The 25,611-nt window shown below is 47.4% G+C and overlaps 1 protein-coding gene across 3 annotated transcripts in view; it reads right to left on the reverse strand.

Annotated features, from left to right (window-relative positions):
• Window positions 1–25,611, reverse strand: part of RBL1 (RB transcriptional corepressor like 1) — a 1,112,731-nt gene that overhangs the window by 840,778 nt on the left and 246,342 nt on the right. For all 3 annotated transcript variants that reach the window (XM_069652118.1, XM_069652119.1, XM_069652120.1), the window contains one exon: window positions 1,243–1,346. In XM_069652118.1, the coding sequence (XP_069508219.1) occupies window positions 1,243–1,346 (104 nt within the window). The remainder of the gene's footprint in view (window positions 1–1,242; window positions 1,347–25,611) is intronic.

The following is a 25,611-nucleotide window of genomic DNA, read 5'->3' on the forward strand; positions in this document are numbered from 1 at the left end:
GTCAATGGTGACCCATGTGGCCTTTACCGCAGCCGCAATTATTTGCATGTAAAAATTTCGGAAAGTCAGCGCACAACAAGACTACAGGAGAAGTGAGGCAGGGATACGATGTACTCATCAGCCCTCCACATAAGGTGGGGTGGGATAATCTATGAAAAGAAAAGCACAGGTAGGATAAAAGTATCCTCCTATCCTGATAACATTAAAGCCCGGGAAAATAAAGTAAAACCAAAAAGGAAAGCTCAAAGAGCTCCCAGCAATGCTGCACAAAAGGAGTTGTGTGCTACAATAGTAAAATACAGATGACATTGGAAAAGATTGAGGAAAGCTGACTCCATTAAGAGAAACCAAAAAGGTTTCTCAGAGCCACAGAAAAAGAACGAGTGAGGAAAAAGTTTCCCAACTCGCTCAGGAAAGTCAGAAAAAAACTTAGTTCAGCAAAAAGTGTTGTGATACTCACTAAGTGGCCAAAATCACACAGGAACTTCTACCCAACAAACAGGGGTTGCCTTTACATGTAAGGGTCAATAATAGACTGTCTTAACTGTCCATTTGTTTATAATGTTTAACACATTTTAATCTCAGATGCGTTATTTTGAAATAAAATATTTACTGTATACCAGTGTGGTGCGCTCGTTTGTGGTGACTATTTGGGTCAACTGGCTCACCCTTCCACCCTCCCTCATGAACTTGAGCACAACTACTCTGCTATAGCTACAATTGGAGTGTTTTTCTAAAACCACCATTGGAGGGTCCCTTCCTTTTTGGGGCCGTTAGGCTAGGTGGTTACACATCTCCAACCAAAGGGTTGTGCAAACAGCTTAACAGCAAGCACAATTAGAAGGCCAATCACAAAATTTAGTCCTTAGTAGTAAAAGCATAAAATGAAAAAGGGGAAGAATCATGGCCCTTCTAGGGAACACTCAATGTCACGTGACTATTTAGAATCCAATGCTAGAAATGCTTAATGCTGGACACTGAAAAATAAGAAACTAGGCATCCAACAAGTAATAAGGGAAACTAAACTGACTGAACAGAAAACAATCAAGGGGTAAAAATGTAAGAGAAGTGATGCACAAGGATAACTTCTTAGGCATGGCATGCTTTTTCTATACACCCATATATCAACAAATAATGTCGTCATTAGTAGCTCTTAACAGTACTGGGGGTTATCTTTCTGTAGTGTAGTAGAAAAAGAGGGCTACATGCTACTAATGAAATAACAGATGTATAACTACTTACTGTCATATCTCTTCCATGCAACCTTCGTGTTTCTTGAACTATTATGGTCTCCATAATTTTATAATACAAAACCTCTGCAAGTTTGAGTCTGTTCACAGCAAAGTCTGAAATGAAAGTAGGTTTTTCACAGCTATGTTATATTGCACATTTTTTTACCACAATTAAGATACCAAAGTAAATACCATTAACACAGCACCAATTTCTGTTCCTTACATTGGTAAACAAGTCTGCATGTATTTTTTTAAACTGAAGTTCAACACCAGAACTTAATAAGAGAATGCCTACTGCAAGAACTATTACTTTTACGGGTAGGATTCCTGATGATGCAAACAAGAGACCCTAATGGTATCCCTTGTCTTCCCCTTTGTAAACTTTGCCAAATCGCAAGACTTAATCTTAAGAGACAAAAGGGCACAACGACTTAAGCACAAAGAGAAAAAACCTATTGCTGTAATAAAACAGGTTATGAAAAAGAGCCCCTTTATATTATATAATTACCATAAAGAGACATGAGGGAAAAATTGAAGCAACGAGGAACGTACCCATGTAAGATCAAATTTCCATTGTAGTCAAATGCAATTACGGTTAACATGGTTCCCTTCTCGTCCGGGGGTTGTAGTAATAGTAATCACTGGAAAAATGTCACAACATGACAAAACAGTCTGGCATGATGCAGAAATCTCACCAACAGTGGGGGTGGGAGGGTGGTCCACGAAATGTGGCAAAACTGTAGCCGTTTCAGTCAGCAGTTCCTTCCACAATGCGAAAAGCAAAAGCTCACATAAGCCCCAAGTCGAGTCAGCACAGCATCCAGGCAATTCTCCCTTTCACTGACCCAGGGCAGTGTGTCCTGTTCAGGGTCAATGTGTCTCTGTTCTTTAGGTGGACCGTTGTAAATGGGTTAAATGCCCCGCAAATGTTCACAGCAATAGCAACTCTTCCGGGTCTATTCATCAAAGTCTTACCAGCATTTTGGATGGATGTGGATTCTTCAGCTGATTCTTCAGCTGATGCCATTCTCACATAACATACAAGTAGTTTTGTAGGCAATACGGTTGTTCCATGATTTCAGGAATATGGAAGGGGCTGGGGAGTTTGGGGGTCTACTTTGCCCCCCCCCTTGTGTAAGCAGTGTCAAGCAAGCGCCAGACAGTCCTTCCCCAGCTCTGGCAGTGCACAGGCAACCGTCCACGAGAATCCAAGTTATAGGCAAGGCCATCGCAGACTAATGAGACAAATTGTTACCAGCGGGTGGTAGCATACCAATGTACATCTATTCAAAATCCAGGGTAGGTACACTAATCCATGTTTACCCTTTCCCTGGCTAACGTGTCCATCAACCTTCATTGAATAAGGCTGAAAAAGAAATGTTCCCTTTCAAACCTTGTGAACCCAGTCCTCTGAGCATCTGCTCTTGCAGTCCACGCATAAGAAGGGCCATGGTCAACCTTTGACAAAAGCGCAAGCCTTAACATCCAGTCCGTGATTACCTAGTAAAGCTTTTAACAAGCACAGAATAACACTCAACCCTAATGTTAACACTTTGGTTCTGAGAGATAGGCCATCAGACAAAGGCTGCAGGAGCATTCCAACTTCCAATATGTAAGAATCTGGTCTGGCTAAACTGGTGCATTGTGAACCATACTTGATCACATTAAATGAGAGGTGATTCTGAACCAATTTTGGATTAGTCTAACCCACATAACCATTAGTCCAAACTGCATAACCATTCGGACAGAGTAATCACAGCAACAATGACAAAATAGATTTGTCCTTATATTAACCCAGGGCCCAGCCAGAGAAGTCTCGCACAACACAAACAATGGCTGTGTTAATACCCTTAATCCTGTCAATCAAATGCCCTGCAAGACGATGCTCTGTGAACACAGGCTGCCCACTTTTACAAAATAAACTTCCAATAGCTACACATTGTACCACCCACCGGTGGCAGGAATTATCATAGAAAACACAGGATACCCGGCCAGTCCCATGAGGTACCTGGTGCCCAGTAAAGTCCTATCAGCCTGCAAAACAATTAGCCCAAGATAAAAAAATATATCCTGTGGGAACAGGGGACAAGTGGAATCTCTTACACATAGCAACCGATGTACAAATCTCGGAATCAAAAGAAGTGTAAATCCATCCAATGTAAAGCACACTAGAAGATGTGCATGATTTACTGAATTCAGAAATCAAAGAAAAATGTGCTAGAATGCCAGAGCACAATTCTTCTAGTATTAATACACTAATCTGCTACAATGATCATACTGCTTGAATTGTATACAATCTGTCAAAAATTGCAGATTTTACTGTTTACTGTCATGCTGTAAACAAATCAAAGGCAAATGGGTTTTGAATCCCATCTCCTCCTTGAATTCCTCTACTCCACCACTTCTTCCCAACCCCCGAAAATTACACGGTACAGATTGCAAGCATGTTTTCACTCTCTACATATGTTCAGGAAATTAGGGGGGGGGGGGATGAACCACATTTAGGCAGTAGGGTGATCTGAAAGCTATCCCTGGGTCACCTACTGGTACACTTGGCCGAGTATGGAGGGTGACGTTAGCCACATTGAACAGTAACGGCTGTAGGGTGAATAAATCAGAACTACTGGGGCTGCAGTTATCCAATAATATTCAACACAGTACAACATGCAATATGTAACTATGCTAAAATGGTATGAGAGAGACTACGTTGCCTTCCGTGAAGTTAAGTAGATATTTTTCAAGTTACAGGTAAGGAAACTTTAGTGAGAAAGTATTTTAGTGCTCCGAGGCTGCACATCTACCACTTAGGATCATAGAGAATGTCAAAAGTTATACTGATTCTTTGCACACCGAATAATGTGGTTGGCTTCATGGGGTGCCTTCAGGTCCGAAACCACGCAGAGGCCAGTGTATTATAGGAATGATTTGGTGAAAGACAAGCTTCCGATTTGCAGAGCAGGATATACCTTGGTTGCTGGGGGTCCATCCCAATGTTAAAAATATCCTCAATGCTAAGAATAGTGCCTAATCCGTAGGCCAGTGGGTAAACCCTGGGGTACTGAGAGGCTGCATGCCAAAACATAAGATAGGAAAGCCAAAGTACGCCAGCGGCAGTGCTAAACTGGTTGTTCGGAAATGGTTTTCTTGCCACAACAAAGTGCTGGAGCCGAGGACGACATCGGAAGACATTCTGGAGAAGGTGCTGAACCAGCGTAAAGGCTGTTGAGCAAGGGTACATTGTACCTCTGCTCTTCGCCAATAAATTAAGTTCTAGAAGACTAAGTCAGTCCCCCTTGCACTGAGAAAATCTTATGCAAAATATATTTGTTAAGATTGTCAATATGGGATTGGTATCTGTGAGATTGAAACAGGCAGGTCTATTGTCTTCTACAATAGACCTTGAGCCAGCTACGGCGGCGAAGGCAAACGCTGTTGCCCATCTGGCGGAAACCCGTGGCCACCTTGATGGCATGGTCTGACGCCACCTCACCCTCTTGAAGAATCTCCTATGCCTCAGACGTCTTATTGTCGGGGAGGAAGGCCAGGAGAGGTGCAAGCTTGAACCACAGCTCCCGGTCATAGCGCGCTACAATAGCGAGGGCTTTGGCGGCCTTGATGGCCATTGCTGCAGAGGAGATAACCCGCCATCCCATTGCATCCCATTTCTTCCCCTCACTGTCCGGAGATGTGAATGCTGCTGAAGACCTAGAGCCCGACAACTTCTTTGCCGCTGCAGAATTCGCTGAATCCGACAACGGTTGAGCCCGCAAGCACTTACGCGTGGAGCCCGGCACCCTGTACTTCTTTTAGCAGTGCCTCTTCGCCGGGGCCAAAGACTGGTTCTTCATAAGCGCCAGTCCTTCATCCCAAATGTCATCCAAGAGGGGGACTGAAAAGATGGTCTTCCTCTTCGCCTCGCGGCGCTGGTACAAGAAGCCATCCTTATCCTCTGGAACGAGCTGAAGAGCTCCGATGCTCTGGGGGATCATCGCATGGAACAAACCCATCTCGTCCGGCGGAGAGGATGTGGGCGGAGGCGACGAGAGGTCCCCGATCCCGCCGTCGTCATCCGTGCCTGTTGTCCCTGTGTCCGACCCCATCTCACCCGTGTGGGGTAGCGGAGAAGGAGGCGATGGATGCAAGGGGGCAGGGGGTGCCCTTTCCTCTTCTTGGATGGTGGTTCCCCTGTCATCAGCGGAGGAGTCAGCACTGGCACCGCTGGGAGAGCGGGCGACGGCGTCACTGGCATCATCTTCTGTATCTCAGATACCAGTGTATGAAGGGTATAGAGAATGTCCAATGAAAGATCTCTAGGTGGCAGTTGTGGTGTAGGGTCCGGCAGCTGGGGTATAAGAGCAGGACCAAGACCTTTGTCGTCCTGCAGCCCTCCATCACCCTCCTCAACGGTATCTCAGTAGTCGCCCACATCGGCTCACTCTTCGTTGGGCTCGACTCCGATGTTTCTCTAGTCGCAACCCTCCTCGGATGGTCTGGAGGTAGACTAGTTGCTCCTCCTTAGCCGAGGAGATATCCGTGCCGTGGAGGACTTAAAAGCACCCCGGGTCATCTCCCTGAGACGTCCCCTCTGGACGCGAACATTCGCGTCCAGAGGGGACGGTCTCGGGAGATGACCGGCATCTTCTACTCCTGGGTCTTCTCAATGGCCTGGAATGAAGACTCCCTCCTTGCATGGAGGGACACTCTTGCCTTTGGAGGGGCGCCCTGCGGGTCTGCCCCCACGGCCTTCGAAAGGGACGCCACCACCTCGATGGAAGGGGCTGACTGCGCCTGGTGCATCTGGGCTTTCACGATCAGGCCAACCTTGTCCTGCTTGGCCTTCTCCTTAAGGACTAGCTCGGAGGCCCGGTCCACTTGGGCCTTCTCCCTCGAGGGTCAGCCGGACACCATACCCAGTTTGGTCTTCTCCTTGGTCGCCTCCGGGGCCACCTTCAGCTTGCCCGGGTGATCCGACTTCCTAGTGGATGAAGATCCGGAGTGTTGACTAGAGACCGATGCAGCCAGTGATGTGGAACGTGCACTGGCCGCTGAGGAGACTGCCGCAACGGCGTTCCCGACGGTAGTGGACTTGGTGCTTGGCCTTTTGTTGGACCCCCGCAGGAGAGGTGCCCTCAAAGGACTTAGAAGCCCACTCAGCTTTCCCAGAACCAGGAGAGGCATGCCCCTGGGAACGACCTGGTGCAGAGGCCTTGACCTGAAGCCACTCTCCTAGCCGTTTATGCCGATCCTTCAATGTGCGAGTCGAGTTCACAGCAAAACGCACAATCTTCCTCGTTGTGCGTCAGATACAGGGAGTACAGATACTGGGAATGTTTGTTGTCCATAAAAATATTTCTGCAAACCGCTGTCGGTGCAAAGTTTGAAAAGAGCGGGAATCTTTCTCGTCCGACATGATCCACGCGTTGTAGGCCTGAGGAATATTCTGAAAGCCTCCAAGAAGAAAACTCGAAATCCACTCTGGGGCGCTGAAGAATCCGAAAAATGGGTCCACGTTAATGGGATGGTTGATCGATGGAGCGCACAGGCTCGATTGACCTAAAAATAGAATAAATCTCTTCCAAAAAGTGAGAATCGCAGTAAAAGCTCGAGAGCCAAGCACGAGGACTCCCAACACTTGAACGTGCGGTAAAAATCTGAAGATGGCTGCCCGAGGAGGGGCTTAGGTAGAGGGCAGTCATTGGCTGGAGGCAGTATGACCCAGAGCTAAGTGATTGGTTGTTAAGAGAAAGACAGTTCAGAAATGAAAAACACATTTTTTTCTTTTACAGAGGAATCCCAGCCCGACAACAGGGAATATTGATGAGCATGTGAATCCATGCCAGACCCCACGCTGGAGAAATATTGTTCCCATTGAGGTGGTTAATTAATATATCTTAAATTCCCATTAGTACTGCCATGGCAAGGCTTCAATGACCAATACAATTATTACCAACATTTTCAGAAACTGTTGTGCAATGAAAGCATATATTTCAACTAAGGGGGGCTATTCCCTTGAAGAATTTTTAAAGATCTATATTTCAACTACTGTCCCTATGGCCTTTGCACTTTTGTCGAAAAAGAGGTTGCGTGGCTTGATCTGCTAGAGAGTAAGCACCGACACTCAAGTTTAGGACTTCTTAATTCTGTCCCAATGGAAGCAATCGGCTGCAAAATTGGTTTGACTTCCTTATTTACCTCATGATGAAAACTTGCACATAGCACTTTATCTTTATATGCCAACATTTTTAAATATAATGTGAACTTATTGTTTAGAGTTTTTTCGAACATGTTTGATGGGTCCTTTATTCCCACTGGTACAATCAATGAGTTTTGTTGGAGAGTTTTCACAGTTGCACTGGTTTCAAACTTGTAATGCCACTTAATCTCGGTTTAGCCATTAAAGTATGAAAAATAAAGCCATCCTTTGGGATAGTCTGGATTCCAAATAATTTAATCAACATAAGTTAGATTGTAGGAGTATTTAAAGCAAGGTTGTCTTTTTCCTAGGCAATTCAGTTATATTGTTAAGGCCAATAGTTCACAGTTAAGATGTTTAATATTGCATCTCCGTTTTAACCGACTCCCTACACTTGATCATATTGGAGCATGGTCAAAACCTCCATACGATTTGAGAATATGCAGATTGTGTAATGCTAAGGTTGAAACTTGAAGTCACATTTGATCATCTTGCTCCTCATTGGGGAATTGGTTTATGAAAACATTATGGGAAATGTGCCCACGATATCGAACAAATTGAGACTGATCAATTCTGGGAACAGGTTCAGGGAATTCACGAGAAAGTATTTGAGAAAGTTATATTAGGAATTTTCTCTTGTATTTTAAGACAAGGATGAGACTACTTATTTTATGGATGAGACTAACATTTGAATGTTATTGTGAAATACCTTTTTATATTTTACATCTTGTATGCATATAGACTTTGTACATTACATGTTATTTCGGTCTTTGTCTTTATGTACATGATTATTATTTGTGTGTGAAAGTTTTATCAATGTAAACGAGACAAATACAAACTTTTTTTTAAAATTGCTTGAACCATGTCCTGACTTTTAGAGGTAAAGTATTTTTGCTTTATTTCCCTTGCTCAACATACCTCTTTTGAGCACAATGATCAGCCATTCTGTCTACCATTGCAGGGGAACTGTATACCCTGTACAAGATTTCTAAATTGTTTTACTGTCGCACATATCAACTGGCAGAGATGTATTGCAGAAGCAAAATGTATCCCATTTTCCCCCTAATGACGTTTTTATTAGCATTTTAAAGTGTCCAGTACAGGCTGGTGACCGCGGAAGACGCTCAACTGTTTTTCATTTTAATCAAGTGCATGTTTATTTTTTAATGCATAATGCCATTCTGAGTACTATATCCTCAAAATGGCCGTGCCATGTGGTTTTCACCCTGTCCTTGGGCCATCTTGTCCCTTTGCCTTCACCCTACCCTCTCAGATAAGAAATTGCCAAATAAAGTATTTTACTTTGGCAGAGTCCAACTTGGAATCCAATCAAAAGTTACATTAAGTATAAACTGGCCAGGTATGGAGATTGGTCTGCCTGGTATGAATTTACATTCCAGCCAGGGGATATCTGTTGCTGGGCATAGATGTGGCCAGAGACTGTCCATGACTGGACAGCCCTGGTCAGTACGAATGGAGATCCTTACCATTGGTGGGCTGGGGTAGCCCCCATGTGATGCTGGAAATGCATTGGAGGGACAGGGCCTCCCTGTCCTTGTTCTGTAGTCCTTTTCATGTTATGTTCTGTATTGTTTTCTGCCCAGGAGTCCATGTGGGACTCCTGGCAGTGCAGCTCTTCCTTTTTTTGGTTTGGTGTACAGACCCTTGGGATACCCTTATGGCTCCCATGGGTGGTCGGTATAACCCTGTGCCCCTAGTGTATGTTTTTGGGCACCTGTGTGTGGCCCACACAGCAGGGTTTGGGCTGGTGGAAGCTCTGACTGTCCCTTCACCCTGACTGGCTGTTGGGTCGAAGTTCCATATATGGTATTGTGGGGAAGTCCAGGCCAGAATGGCTGGAGCCTTCCCATTGACTACTTTGTGGGTACACCCTGTGGGTGGGACCTGGGTGAATGGAATGTGACACCAATATGCATTTCTTGTTACGGGTGTCTGGCTTCTGGTATGTAATACAATAAATGAGACAGCCCTGCCTGAAACTGGCATGAATGCAGTGTGTAGTGCTGAATGCCCTTCTGAGTGATTGGTTGCCCGAGTGTGACCCAGCAAAATGAATGAGACACATAACAGTATATCTGGGGGCCTCTCACTGCTAGAACTCGTTCAGAAGCTGGAGTTGCTACTTGATGCTTATCCTTGAAGCCCAGCTGGAAGAAGACGACTTGCTGCTGCATTTGCATTGACCCGATCTGAAAGCGGTCGAGTTTATCAAGGATTGAGCCGAGAGAGGACCTGGTTAGGTGACCTCTTCCCGAGCTACGAGGGAACATCGGGCACTGCTAAACTTCGCCGAAGCTCCCTGGAAGTCAGACCCTCGACAGGCTGCCGACCGGAGGCGGGGGCTGCCGAGGAGAACGAAGAGAATCACCGGACATTCCGTCCACCGTCGTCGACCAGGGTTCGCAGGTTTGCTATAACCGCTGGAAGCCCGCCAAAGCTGTGTTGCCCAGAAGCGGGGACCGATTGATGCTGTGCCAACGACGACCCAAGCTGCAACACTCCATTGATTAAGACACACTAATCCAAGGACTCTCACCAGCACCGCCGACCGCTTTGTCCCGCCAGAGAAAGTCGAGGACGCCAACGCGCAGAGGAGAATCCACCAGTGGGTTTCCTGCCACCCAAAGTCCAAAGAGACGCCGGACGACTTGACGCCTTGCTGGGCCAAAGCTCTTCATAGACTCTTTGCGGCTACAAACCATTGTCGTTGAGGTGCACCGCACGCCTCTTCTTTGCAGGACGTCCACGACCGATAGTCGACGAGCACCGCCAGGACCGAAGCTGCTGCCTCGACGCCATCCAACTGTCCATCAAGAAAACGCCAAGTTCACCTTATTCAAGGACTATCGACAATCCGTGGCCGCTACCTTAAAGGGAGTCCCTCAAGAAGGATCCATCGGCGACTCTTTGAAGAACTCTGCTATTCCAGGTACATTGGGGTGGTAGAAACATTTTAGAAGGAAATAAGACTCAATGAACAATATATGGACTGGGCTTGTAGTATATCTTTATTTTACAGGTTGCCCAGGTGGGGAGGGCAGTCGGGGGAGGGGGAAGGTGAGGGTCTCCACATAGAGCTGTGTCTAGTGGTAGGGGCCAGTATTCTGCCTATTGTTCTAACCTACTGATTTTCCTCCTATGTCTATTGTTGGTTCACTTTATTACTTGATTTGTGTGACATTTAAATTAAGTACAATGGATTCACTTTAATGAAATCTAACAGTAATTGTGGTACCATGTAGAACTGTGTATATATTTGCCATTGTAGATTAACTGGGCACCAAGTGAGTTATTGTAATTGTGTATATAACCTTGAACCTTAATTATATAAGGAACTGTGTTTTCACTAATACAGTGTGTGGACATTCCTTTGTGAGTGCTTGGGGACTACACTGTACTTAAGAACAGCCTGCATTACCTCCTGAGAGCTAGGCCGTGATTGCTCGCCCACGTTGTACCAGATAGAGAATCTTGGCTGGGATCCTCTGTGCCTACTCCCCTCCAGTCTTTACACCCCAGCCAAAATTAGGTATGAAAGTGGTCCTGCAGACATTCATCAGATCATAAACTAGAGCCAAGACCCCAAAGAGGAGAAGCGCTGTGCCGAAGAACCGGAAGACTGCTGCTAAGGATGATCAGCACTGCCAAAGCCAAGTCCCTGTGAAGCCCTGCCTCTCATGCCTGGCAATGATTCACAAAAGCCCTAGTCAGTGCTTCAACCCTTGGACTGGTGGGAGCATGTACAGGAAGCCTGCAATAGAAAGCAGTCAGAAGCATTCCAAGACCATACAAACTAATGTTTTATATTTTTTTCTTTAATAAATAAAGTGGATGAATACATTTTTGTTAGCACAAACTCCGGTACAGGAGCAGATATTGATTGACACCTGCTCGCGGAAGTTGTTTCTCGCAGTGGTGAATGTGCAAAACAGAGCGGTAGCCGTTTCCTGGTTTCAATATTTCATACTGTAGTTTGGCCTTCTTCCTGCCTTCCCAGTACAGGAAATGCACTTGTTTAGGAAAGATGATGCTTTCATTGGCTAGTGATGCCTTTGTGTGTGTGAGACACAGGAAGGGGGTGGGATTGTCTGGTCCCCATCCACAAGGTCTGGGTGTGGGGCAAATGTGAAACCAGTAGTTGTCCCAGATACAACTGCTGGCTGTTTGAATGGTGCAGATCCTTACCACTGGTGGGCTTGGACTTACTTCCAGCTCGGATTTTGGATAAGAGGACCTCTGCAGCCATTTCTTTAGATCATTTTTGGAGCCATGAATTCCTCGAAGAGGAGAAGCCTGCTGAAGATCCGAATAAGACTCCTGAAGTGCCCCAGCATTCCTTCCAGTAGCCAGCCCGGTGAAGTCCTGCTCCGCTGCCTGATCTACAAAGACCCAGAGAGGTGCTTCAGCCCTTGGACTAGTGGGACCAACTAGTTATGGCCTGCGAGGATCCGGCACTTCTGAGCCTTCAGAAGTATCCATGGATTGCCCAGCTCTCTTGTGGGCTACTTCACCAACAGTACAGAACTTTGGTGGTCGCTAGCTTATGGCACTAATAGCATTCTCCCCGCATTTCAGCTTTCCATCTTCACAGGAAGCTGTCCTGGAGCAGCTTCTTTGACCGCAACTGGAAGGACGCTTGTCATCACCTGGGTGTGAAGATCGTCGCTGGAACTCACCTTCCTCCAAACTGTCAAGTGTCCTGAAGAGGCCTGCATCGGTTGTTCTTGAACTTCTTCATCAACAGAGGTTGCATCTTGCAGCTGCACCCGACCGGAAGAATCCTTGAACCTTCAACTCCTGGTCCCCCCTCACCAGAATCAACTACGGAAGATCGAGCCCCCTGTGATGCCCAGATGATCCACTAAGTCATCTGGGAAAATCTGAGTAAACGCATTGTGCCCACCCCCCCCCCCATGTTCGCCATGGGATAACATTACGAACAAGACCCTTTGTCTCCTTATTCCATTCCACTCACCTTTAAGTCGTCGAGCTTGGTTAGAGTATCCAGCGTCTGGGTTATCCATGGGTCTAGAAGAAAGGAAAACACTTACCTGTGGTCAAATACTATCACCAACATAAGCTTATTGAAACTTGCCTACAGACACTTCCTTCTGTTGAGAAACATTGTGGCACTTTTGGGCACAAGGCCCCATTCATCTTAGGGTTCCTTCTGTTGAGAAACATTGTGGCACTTTTGGGCACAAGGCCCCATTCATCTTAGGGTTTTGACTTCTTAAGACAGGCTATTGACTTGTGATCTGGTTCCATCATTGATGCATATAAAATACTTACCTGCTTTTGCTACATTATTTGATGAACATTTTAACGTATGGTGACTGTATATATTTGAATCAGTGTTGTGCGATAATTCTTGCCGTTAGATTTATTTTCCAGTGTGTTCAGGAGGCCTATAATAGATAACTATTTTTATACTTGACTATGTATATTGAAATATTGTATACCATACTGTCTGGACTCACTGATTTGCCCTGAACCCACTCACACTCTCCTGATAATAAACCTCAACTGCTCATCTCTGTGCCATGATTGGGTTTTGGCAAATCTCTGAGTTACGTGTTCACTATAGTTAGGGTGGCTTCCTAAAATCTGTCCACCAGGTCAGATTCTAGAAATTCATCTCAACAGCCTTCATCAGTGCTTCAAAAACCACTGCACTGGTGGGAACCACCATGCAGGACCCCCTGCTCGAAGATCCTGCCATTGGAAGCCTTTGGAAGTGCCCCGGAAACATCTCATGGGCAGACCAGTATCCTCCAGGGCTACCTCATTGCATCAGTCGCCATCCCGAGTTCAGACTTCGCCCAACGCAGCCCCTCAATTTGTGGAACAAGTTGTCTTCCCCCTGCATATGCAGCTTTCCGACACGAAAAAGAGCCTTGACAGACTAGCTTCTTTGTTTCCATCTTAAAGTGCCCCCATATAAATTTTTAAACTGCAAATACCACATCCTCTTACACTGATGAGTCTGTATTCTTTGTATCCCTTTTTCTTTCTGTAACATTTCTCTTAAATTCACAATATGGCCATAACGTACGGTCGCAGCACATCTTTTTCTACTGCGTTTTTCATTTTTCACATCTGCATTTTAGTGCATAATGCCTTATTGAGTACTGTGCGAAACCTCAAGGTTTCTCACCCACTAGTCGCATGGAATCTGTCATTCAGGCAGGTGGCCAGGACACGGACATCGCTTTTGGATCCAGTTCCTGGGGGTGGACCAGTGCGGGAGGATCGCCTGGGTGAGGGGTCTTCAGGGAGTGGGACACCAGATGGCGAGACATGGTATCCCCATCCATGCAACACCTTTACCCTATCGTACCAGATAAGATAAGTAACTCAACCATCCACCCTTTCACAACACAAACACTTTCTCACAGACAGCGCACTATGAGAGATAACGGACTAACACCAGAGCAGTATACCTGACATGTCCCAATACAATGGTCAGGCAATTCCTGACCATCACACACACGTAACTTCCATTACACATCCCCACATGGATAAAAGGCGGAGCATGAGAATACACTCTGAGTGAGGCAAAACGTGAGGAAACAGCAGTTCCAAGATGGCAATTTAACACAAGGCAAAAGACGGCACTACAGAAGGGGATCGCAAGGAGGCAAGTGCCCTTGACCTTTTTCAACGAGGAACGGTAAATTTCACAAAACCTCGAGAATAAAAAGCACAAGACCGGGAAGCCAGGATGAAGAATCCAACATTGTGTGTCAGAGGTACCCGGGGCTCTCCCACATCGATAATCAAGGCGGGGAGAATCGCCTACTGCCATGGTACTGTCCTTGGCTCCTACAACAAGAAACAGCAGTGAAATCAAAACAGCCAGTGAGTTGGGGAGGCTGATACCAGACCGGTCTGTTTTGAAGCTAAGGTTGCAAGCAGCAACATTGTATGGTGAACGCTGAAGCTAACAGTGTATGAAGCGCATGCGATAACCAATGTGAGTAAAATGGATCGGGGTTGAAAACCTGAGATGGAAATGTTCGAGGGAAAAAAAAAAAAAGATTTTCCCGAAATAACCTTTGGTCTTTGCTCCTCTGAACATTTCCTACTTGGTCACCGTCCCCACCCACACCCATACCCTAACCCACTACTTACCTTGCTGCTGACTCGCTGTGTCCCTGCAGCGTCTGGTTCCCTTTAACTTCCGTGATTGGGAACCGGCGCTGCAGGGTCCTTTCCTCACACCCCGCCACCGGCTGCGGTGGACACCCATACAACCCCCACTCACAATATAGTGAGCAAGGGTGCGGGGGACACCCCTGCAGCCCGTGCCACCGAATGGGGGTTTTGGTTGAACTTTTTGGCCAAATCTCCCATTCAGACTTTTGACCTCCGTCTTTTTGGACGATTCCAGTAAAAGTGGACAACAGATGTCATTGAACTTTGAAACTAAGAAACAAATACCTTAGACAGAGTGGTCCGGCACCACGTGTGTGCTCATTAGAAAGTCTCTAACGTATGCAACTGAGAGATGGCAAAAACAAGAGAGTGACAAAGGATTGTGAATCGAAGTGGTCCTGCAACGGGTCAAGCAAAATCATGTGCACAATCGAAAATCTTTAATGTTAATAGAGTAAAGAAAGTTGATGACAAAATAGACTAAATTGGTCCGGGCCTTAACGAGGAAGATCAGCTGACAGCTTTTGGTGAAAGCAAATTTGTATTAAAGTAAATAAAAATTGGTCCGAGCCCAGCGGAGGGAGACTGATTGAACATTGTGTTGAAACGGATCTGAGCCCGGCTGAGGCGGATCTGGGGTGAATCATAAATCACCCGCGAATTTGGATACATGGAAATCCAACAAACATTGCATTAAAGTGGTGAACAGAAATTGAGTACGTGTGAAATTTGTTTGTCGTATCAGGCCATCTGAAAGAAGAGACTTTTAAAAGGCAAAGAGACTTGGGCACAGAAGGCCCTGATGCTAATGTTTAAACTGCACCCTCGTACCAGAGAAGCCAGAGACTGTACTAAACTAGAGCGTGTCGCCTTGTCCCGTGCTGAAAACGTGGGCAAGGGAGGCCAACAACCTGAATATCCTGACACTTCATTTCTTGAACACTTTTGTTTTGCATACCATTGTTTCCCACACTATTTGTATTTAGAAGGATTGGCAATAGGTTTATTAGTATAGGCCCTGTTATTTTGACAAGACATCACTAGGACTGCTTTCTTATTTGATGGTCGTAGCTTGCTCCCATCTTTAGATTTAGGATTAGATGGGCATTTTTCAAAACCCTTTTTGAAGTTCAATAAACACACCTGAACTGTGGTCACTTGTGTCTGTCTTACTGTTGTTACCATGCCTTTCTTACAGTACCATATAACTTTATTTGGTCATGCCACAGATTTTTCACGATGTCCTTTGGCCATCTTGGTCTTTGGCCTACTTCCTGCCCTGAATGGCTGGAAATGCCATATATGGAAAGCCCTTTCCAGTACAAAGTGTGAGAATCAGGATGGAAGTGGGGGCTGGGACGGTCTAGTCGCAAGTCTCACCCTGCTGCAGGGCAGATGTGGGGCAAGAGGCTATCCTTGAAGAGACAGACATTGCCAGTTTGAATGGTGCAGGTCTATTCATTGGTGGGCAGTTGGTGCCCCTGGTTCGAAATTTGAAAAAAATGACAAATGCTCCAGCCATTCATCACATTGTTTGGAGCCAAGACACATCCAGCTGCAGTCTGCTGAAGACCAGAGGACGACCATTGAAGACATCCAGCCTTGCCTCCAGTCAAGTCCTGGTGAAGGGAATAGTTTCTTACCTGTAGCTCCATTTCTCGAGCATTGGTATCTTTCATGGATTCACATGCTTAGAATATTCCCCGTCGTCAGACTGGGACCCCTCGGTACACATATATAGCCTTTTTCCATTGGAAAACTTCCGACACTTTTGTGTCCTATCTACGTCCTTTTAGGACCCGCCTACGCATGCTCCGTAGGCCGTCCCAGTATAAGAGGCCCGCCCCCGCAGCTCCCCTTAAGATTTCGGCCCCTCCAAAGTAGGAAGGGTCAAACCTATCAAGCATATACATTGCATTCCGAGGAGGCTGGCGGGGGCATGTGAATCCATGAAAGATACCAATGCTGGAGAAATGGAGTTACAGGTAAGAAACTATTCCCTTCTCCAGCACTGGATCTTTCATGGATTCACATGCTTAGAATAGATTGTATAGCAGTAAAAACCTGAAAACGGCGGTGAGAATGTAATGTAATATACCCTCACCACAATACACAATGCATAGGTACACCAGAAGAACAAGTTACTTCTTACCTTATAACGTTCTTTCGATAGGATGTTCCTCCGACGTATTCCTTATCTTAGATATCTCTTTCCAGCTTTGCTGGCCTCGGAAATTTTTTCTCTCTAGAGGGCGCTGCGCGTCGACGTCCGCCGAGTCGATGTCCCTCGACAGCCGCCATATCGACGTCGACGTCATCCTGCCTATAAAGGCCGCGCGCGTCGTTGCTCAGTTCCGTTTTGTAGCCCACAATAATTCTTTCCGGACTCAACTAATCACCCTGAAGGAGCGGAAGCTGCAACAACAAGGGAAGTAGTACTGCGGGGATGGATGGGAGGGTCGATAAGGAATACGTCGGAGGAACATCCCATCGAAAGAACGTTACAAGGTAAGAAGTAACTTGTTCTTCGAAGGGATTATGTCCTCGACGTATTCCTTATCTTAGATAGGCTCCCTAAGCAGTATTCTGTTATTGGAGGTGGGAGTACTGACTTTGTGCTTCCTCTTATTGATGAATAGAGTGCAATACTGCCCTTCCAAACCTAGTTTCCTGACTGGAGGAGGAATCCAAGTTGTAAAACTGTGTAAAGGTATGGACGGACGACCATGTGGCAGCCGCACATATGTCTCGAACCGGCACTCCTCTTGAGGGCCGATGAAGCTGCGATACCTCTGGTCAAATGAGCCCTAAGATTTTGAGGGGGCTCTTTTCCTGCCAGTTTATAACATTCCAAAATGGCTAAAATAATCGATCTGGAAATGGTCTGCTTAGTTATCGGTAGCCCCAGCTCGTGACCTGCGTAGCCTACAAACAGCTGGTCTGCTTGTCTTATTCTAGCCAGTCTACTAATGTAAAAACTTAAAGCCCTTTTTGGGTCCAGCCTGTGTAACCTCTCTTCCTCTTTCCCCGGATGGGGAGGAGGATAGAAAGATGGAAGGGTAATCTTCTGTGTGATATGAAATTCAGAAACCACCTTTGGGAGGAAATTAGGCTTCACTTGCAGAACAACTTTGTCTTTGTGAAAGATTGTATGAGGGGGGTTTACAAGAAAGAGCTTGTAACTCGCTCACCCTTCTAGCAGATGTAAGTGCTACTAATAAAACAGTCTTAAGGGTAAGAAATCTTAACGAACAAGAGTGGAGTGGTTCGAAAGGTGTGCCCATCAGGAAAGTTAGGACTAAATTTAAATCCCATAGGGGAACCTGGAATGGTCTTGGGGGGGATAAACGTTAGTTAACCCTTTTAGAAACTGTATTACCAAGGGTAACTTGAAATAGGATGGTTCTTCCGCAGTGCGCTTAAAGATGGATAGCGCTGCAAGATAGCCCTTGATGGTGCCAACCTGAAGGCCTGAATTCGCCAAATAAAGTAGGAATGACAAAACCATTGGTGTACCACATGAAAAGGGATCGATATTCTTTTCCCTACACCAGCTGCAAAATCTGTTCCAACGGCAGCGGTATAAAGATTTTGTTGCTGGCCTTCTTGCCGAAAGCAACACCTCCATAACGTCATCAGGGAGGTCCCAATCCTTGTACCTCAGCCTTTCAGAAGCCAAGCGTGAAGGTTGAGGGTTTTGATGTCTGGATGGAGAACCTGACCTCCCTTCTGTGAGAGCAGATTCTCTCTGAGTGGAAGTCGAATTGGAGAGCAGATGGACAAGTCTAGAAGGTCCGGGTACCACGTTCTCCTGGCCCAATCCGGGGCAATTAGGATCATGGTGTTCCGGAATCTTCTCAACCTCCTGATCATTTGAGGAATGACAGGGACCGGTGGAAACGCGTACAGGAGTGGAAACTCCCAGTCCACTATGAACGCGTCTCCCAGAGCTCCTCTCGGGGGAAATTCCCTTGAACAGAACAGATCGCACTTCCCGTTGACACTGGTGGCAAACAGATCCACCTGAGGGGTTCCCCAAAGGGCAAAGATCTCTTGAAGGACTTCCTGAGCTAGTTCCCACTCGTGGGAGACTGTGCACTGCCTGCTCAGAGCGTCCGCTGTCAAGTTCTTCTCTCCGGCTAGGTGAACTGCCGATAGAGAGATTCCTTCTTGGATTGCCCAAAACCAGAGCTGCATCGCCTCTCTGCACAGAGGTAGTGATCCTATGCCTCCTCTTTTGTTGAGGTAATGCATGGCCACTGTGTTGTCCGTCATTATCAGGACATTCTTTCCTTGTACAGATGGCAGAAAAGCCTTCAGCACAAGTCTGATGGCCCTCAGCTCTAACAGGTTGATTTGTAGTCTGGACTCCGATGGAGACCAACGACCGCTGATGGTCAAGTCGTTGGCGTGGGCTCCCCACCCCGTGAGTGAGGCATCCGTGACTACTGATATCTCTGGCCAAGGTTGCCAAAACTGCTCTCCTTTCAGAATGTTCTCCTGACAGGCCCACCACTGAAGGTCTCGAGCCACCCTTTGGGGAACCTGAAGAAGATCATTCTCCCTGAGAATTGTGACCACTGAGTTCTCAGTGCCCACTAGAGAGATCTCATTCTCAGGCGGGCCTCTGGCACTAGGAAAATGCAGGATGCCATGAGACCTAGCAACCTCAAAAAGTCGAAGGCTGGGAGACATTGGGCATTTTGAAACTTGTTGACCATCTGTAGAATATCTTGAGCCCTCACCTCTGGTGGCGAGGCGTTTCCCAGGGAAGTGTCCAGGATCGCTCCGATGAACTGGAGTCTCTGCGATGGTATCATTTGTGACTTCTTTAAATTGAGGGAGAAGCCCAGTCTGAAGGGAGTGGCAAACATGATCTAGCTGGATCTGAGCTTGTTCCGAAGATACAGCTCTGATCAACCAATCGTCCAGGTAGGGGTAGACGTGAATCCCTTCCCTCAGACTTGCAGCCACTACCGACATTAACTTGGTGAAGTCCCTCGGGGCGGAGGTCAGCCCAAATGGCAGCACTCGAAATTGATAATGAGAGTTGCCAATTGCGAACCTCAGGTATTTCCTGTGTTTGAGATGGATTGGCACATGGAAATAAGCGTCCTGAAGGTCCAGAGATACCAACCAGTCCTGGAACTGAAGGGCCTGAAGGATCTGAGAGAGAGTTACCATCTTGAATTTGTCTTTCCTGAGGAATTTGTTCAATTATCGCAAGTCCAAGATGGGTCTCAGTCCTCCGTCTTTCTTTGGTATGAGAAAGTAAGGGGAGTACCAGCCCTTGTTCCTCTCCGCTACAGGTACCGGTTCTATGGCACCTTTCTCTAGCAGGGCTAAAAATTCCTGCAAGAGGAGCGGATCTGGAGGTTTTTGAGAGCTGATCCCCGGTGGATGACTCTGAGGTATGCGTAGGAGAGGCAGGCAGTAACCTTGTGCAACTGTCTCCAATGCCCAAGCATCTGACGTGATAGCCTGCCATTCCGCCAGATGTTGAGTTAACCTGCCTCCTACAGGTGTCTTGTGAGGGAAGTCGTCAGAGTGGTTTTGGGGCGGCTGATGCAGATGGTAAAGAGGCACCTGCTGTTGCTGCGGCTTTTGAATATCTACCCCGTCCACCTCGGGTAGTTCTTCTTTGTCCCCTTTGAGCCGGTCGTCCTCTACCTCTTCCGAATGCGTAGTAGAAGCGAAAGGACTTGCCTCTCGCAGAGGTTCCTGTGGGACGAAAAGGTGTCTGACAGATTGCAGCGCCTAGGGATTTTGCTGCTGCCTTTGATGTTTGCAGTTTTTCTAAACTGTCATCCGCCTTTTTCCCCAAACAAAGAAGAGCCATCAAATGGCATGTTCAAGAGCCTGGCTTGCACATCTGGGGCAAAACCAGACTTTCTCAACCAAGCAAATCTCCTGGTTGTTGTACTTGCCGCCATTGCTCTGCTGATACTGTCAGCCGAATCAATGCCCATCTGGAGGGATTTGCACATAGAGTCTTTACCGTCCTTTTATGATATTTAGGAACGCCTCCCTTTCTTCTCCCTCCGGGATGCAGTCAGCCGCTGTGGAAGCACACTCCCAAAGTGTATGGCTAAATCTAGCAAGGGTGCAAGTAGCATTGATAGATTTTAACGCCATGCTACATGCCGAAAAGACTTTCTTAGCCATAGCATCATATTTTTTATCGTCCCTGTCCTGTGGGACGGTAGGGTAAGCAGTCTTGATGTCAGTAGAAGATGCTGCCTGTACCACCAGACTTTCTGTGGATGGGTGTTTGGACAAAAACTCAGGGTCTGCAGAAGATACCCTGTATTTAGTAGACAGTTTTTTATTTACTGCCAGGCCGACATCTGGGGTTTCCCAGTTCGTCATTTTTCTTTGAAGAGCTTTATGAAAAGGTACTACAGGATCCTCCTATGGACCTTTATCAAGAATATCCGGGAGGTCATCCTGTTGGAAAGCCTGTGAAGGTGTTGACCACCCCATAAATTCTGTAATCTTGGCGATTAAGGCTCTATAAGGGGTTTCAGCATGCTCCCCCGGGTCTGGCCTAGCGAACTCCACCTCTGGGGAAGTGTCTAAACTACTTGCCTCATGTAAGGAATCATGGAGTTCCATTAATCTGCGTTCCTCTGAGGATAACTCCTCTTGAACTGGGGTTGCAGATCCCTGCAACTCAAATGTCTCTTCTTGGTCAGACAGTTCTCCCTCTTCCATAATTGAGGACAGAAACCCATCTCCAAGGCAAAGGGTGCCAAACTTGTTGTAATCGGCCTCGAAAAAGTCGATGTCGTCGACGCCAAAGGCTTCGAACGTGGCGTCGAAAACAAAGACGGAGGCCTCGAGATGCTCGATAGAATCGGAATTCTGCTTGAGGATATCGACAATCGCGACGACATCGTCATCGAAGACCTGGGAATAGCCACTGGGTGCGCCGCAACCGTGACTTTCTTTGGCGTCGACGTCGGTGTTGAGGATGGTGTCGAGTCGACAGACCCGTGTGTCGAAGGTCCCTTCGACAACGGCGTCAAAGACACCGACCTCGGCGTCGACGGAACCTTCGAAGAAGGATTCGAGGTCTTAGCTTTACTCGAGGGTTCGTGACGCGCTCGAGAAGTTTCCTTCGCCGGGTGCTGCGACTCGCAGCATTTTGGACCTTCGGGTCTTTCGACCAGAGCATCGCTCTCAGCAGTCTTCGAGGGGGTCGAGGCCGCTTTCTCAAAAACGCTCATATTTTTTCGGAATTCCTCCCATTCAGCCCGGGAACTATGTTTCGTGGGGCAAGGGATTCTCTTAGGTGAAACAGAGGAAGAGGAGGACGAAGAAGGGGATCTTCGGCGTCTCCTTTTCGAGTGCTTCCATCTCGAGGAGTGGTGGGACCCGCTTCGAGACCTGGAGCGCGAATGGTGACGAGGAGATGAATGTCTCGACTTCGTCGAGGAAGAAGAAGCTTTAGAAGTCTTACCTTTTTCCAGCTTCCCTCTATGCTCCTTCAGGGCCTTAGCTGTCATGGACATACAGTCCTCGCACTCCGAACAATGGTGTTCAGCTCCCAAACACCACAGACAGACCCTGCGAGGGTCTGTCAGCTACATCTTTTTTCCACAGTCTCGGCATTTTTTAAAGCCGGACCGAGGGGTCGTCGGTTCAGACGAGGAAGCCATTGAGTATGGATCGAATATCTCGAGGAAAATTGAATAATTCTCTACGAAACTGAGCAACGATATTCCGAGGCACTGAGTAAGCGCGGAAAAACGGAACTGAGCAACGGACGCTGCGCGCAGCCTTTATAGGCAGGATGAAGTCGATACGGCGGCTGTCGAGGGACATCGACTCGGCGGACGTCGACGCGCAGCGCCCTCTAGAGAGAAAAAATTTCCGAGGCCAGCAAAGCTGGAAAGAGATATCTAAGATAAGGAATACGTCGGAGGACACAATCCCTTCGAAATAAGTTTACTCATAACTGTACCTCCATAAAGCATACGGTCACCAACAGGTAGAAAAAACAAAGCACTCCACAGTGTGGAGCTTACCTTATTGAAACAGATGGCGCAGGACTGCTCTTCCCATCTGCACCTCGTCCGCATGCTGCCTGGCAAGGCAGTAGTGGCGGGTAAACATGTGGGGCACTGACCATGCCGCAGCCTGGCATATGTCCGTTAGCGGAATTCCTGCCCATAATGCTGCTGAGGAGGACGTTGATCTTGTAGAATGGGCTCTGGGATGCCCTTGCAGGGGCCTTCCGGCCTTGGAGTGGCAAAACGCAATCGTCGACGAGACCCATCGAGCCAATCCTTGCTTAGAAATTGCTTTTCCTCTCGTCGACGGACCATATGCGATGAACAGTTGTCGAGTAGACCCGAGTTCCTGTGTACGATGTAGGTAAAATTTTAGGGCCCTCTTAACGTCCAAGGTATGAAGAGCTTTTTCTGCTGCCGATGATGGGGTCGCGAAGGGAGAACAATGGACGAGTGTCTGTGATACACTGTAGGAACTTTTGGGACGAACGTAGGATTAGTTGCCAGAACCACCTTGTCTTTAAGAATCTTAGGTATGGCGGGTCTACGACCAACGCTTGCAGTTCCGAGATTCTCCTAGCTGATGTGATAGCAATCAAGAATGCCAACTTCCACGATATGAATTTCATGTCCGACGTGGCCATAGGCTCAAAGGGTGGTTTCATTAAGCCTGCCAACACTATGTTGAGACTCCATGTTGGTGGGAAACGTTTTACCGGGGGAAAAGTTTGAAATAAACCCCTCATGAAGTGTTTCACAAGTCTGTCGCTGAATAGAGGAGACGACTGTCTCTTCCTCGTGAACCTAGAGATGGCCGCCAGGTGCACCTTTATCGATGTGAAAGATAAACCCCCCCTCTGCCAAGAGAAGCAGGTAAGGTAGAACTTGCTCCGGAGTCACCTTCAACAGATGTAGGCCTTGTTGTCCTCGACACCATTCACAGAACCTCCGCCACTTATAGGTGTAAGATTTGTTGGTAGAAGGGGCCCGAGCCGCTTGCAGAATTTTCTGACAATCCTCCGAAACGTCTAAGGTACTGAACTCCGAAAAGTCAGGAGCCAGGCTGTAAGGTTGAGACTGTCCGGGTCGTGATGCCACACCGTGCCTTTGTCCCGGGACAGTAGGTTCGGGACTCTCGGAAACGCTATTGGATGTTCCAGCGACAGGTGAAGCAGGTCGGAAAACCACGGTTGCCGCGGCCAGTACGGTGCCACTAGAATTACCCGGCAACTGTACCTGCGTATCCACTGTACTGTCCTCCGTAGGAGGGGGAAACGGAGGAAGAGTGTAAAGGAACTTGTCCGTCCATGGGAAGGAGAATGCCTCCCCCATGGAACCCTCCCGATGCCATCTGCTTGCGAATTGCTCGCATTTCTTGTTTTCCTTGGTTGCGAAAACGTCCAGTGGGGGGTGACTCCATTTCTCAAAAACTTTCATCAGCTGAACTGTGTCCATTTCCCATTCGTGTATCTGGGCCAACCTTCTGCTGAGGGAATCTGCTTGCGAATTCCTCACTCCCGGGAGATGGTGAGCCACGATGGAAATCTCGTGCTTTAATGCCCAATGCCATACTTTCTGGGCCTCTATGGAAAGAGTCCTTGATCGCGTCCCTCCTTGTTTTCTCAAATAAAACATGGCCGTCGTATTGTAAGTCAGCACTCGTACTCTCGATCCCTTGATGTGTGGTAGGAACGCCTTCAAGGCCCATCGTACTGCTCTGAGCTCTAACACGTTTATGTGTAGGAGTGACTCCGTTTGAGACCAACGACCTTGCGTTTGAAGTGCGCGCATGTGAGCTCCCCATCCGGTTAGGGACGCATCCGTGACTATGGTTCGCTGGAACTCCGGTTCCTGTAGGGGTACACCGTTGTTCAGATTGTGGAAACTCTGCCACCACAACGAAGCAGTTTGTCGTTGTTGATGGTTATCTTGTCTGACCACGATCCTTGGGCCTGTGTCCACCGGTCCGCGAGGAATTCCTGGACTGGCCTCATTAATAGGTGACTGTTTGCCACCAGATGGATGCAGGATGCCATGGCTCCTAGGACCGAAACGTATTTCCTCACTGAGAGCCTGGTGTTTTGCCGTAGTCCGCTCGCCAGTTGATTGAGTTTTGAGGTTCTGTCGAGGGAAGGCTTCACTAGCCCCGACTGGGTCTCGAGCTGTGCCCCCAGGAACACCAACGTTCTCGATGGCCGCAGAGAGGATTTTTCGAAGTTTATGGCAAATCCCAGCTGTTGTAGAAGCTGCATGGTGGCTTGCAAACTTGTGTTGGTCGACGCTGGGGAGGATCCCCTTACTAGCCAGTCACCGAGGTATGGGTATACGTGGTGGCCTTGCTTCCTTAGCCAGGCCGCTACTGGGGCCAGGCATTTCGTGAACGTTCTGGGGTAGGTCTTGAGCCCAAAGGGAAGAACCGTGAACTGGTAGTGAGTCCGCCCTATTACAAACCTCAGGAACTTCCTGTGTTTCCGACACATTGGAATATGGAAGTACGCGTCCTGTAAATCCAGGGACGCAAGAAAATCCCCTTTTGAACGGCTCGGATCACTTCTTGCAGCGTGAGCATTTTGAATTTTAGGCTCTTTAAAGACTTGTTGAGATCGCGTACGTCTAGAATGGGACGCCATTTGCCGTTCGGCTTTTTTACGACGAAGTATCTTGAGTAGACTCCTTGACCTTTCTGTGATGTTGGAACTAATTCTATCACGCCCTTTGCTAACATGAGTGTTACCTCTTGTTGCAGTACCCTCAGATGGGAATGAGCGGTGAACGCAGGTGGAATGTATGGAGGGCTGTGCTTGAATTGTAGAGAATGCCCGTTCCTTATTGTGTCCAGCACCCATTCATCCGTCGTTATTCGTTCCCATTCGTCGACATAGGCTGATACTCTTCCCCCCAGAACGGTGTGGTGTTCGTCATTGCTGATCTTTATTTTGCTTGTCTCTCGACGACGACGGATAGGTGGGTCTCTTCCTGGACGTCTGGAAGT

Source organism: Ambystoma mexicanum, chromosome 3p (assembly GCF_040938575.1).
Source record: "Ambystoma mexicanum isolate Mex_15411 chromosome 3p, UKY_AmexF1_1, whole genome shotgun sequence".
Classification (NCBI taxonomy): domain Eukaryota; kingdom Metazoa; phylum Chordata; class Amphibia; order Caudata; family Ambystomatidae; genus Ambystoma; species Ambystoma mexicanum.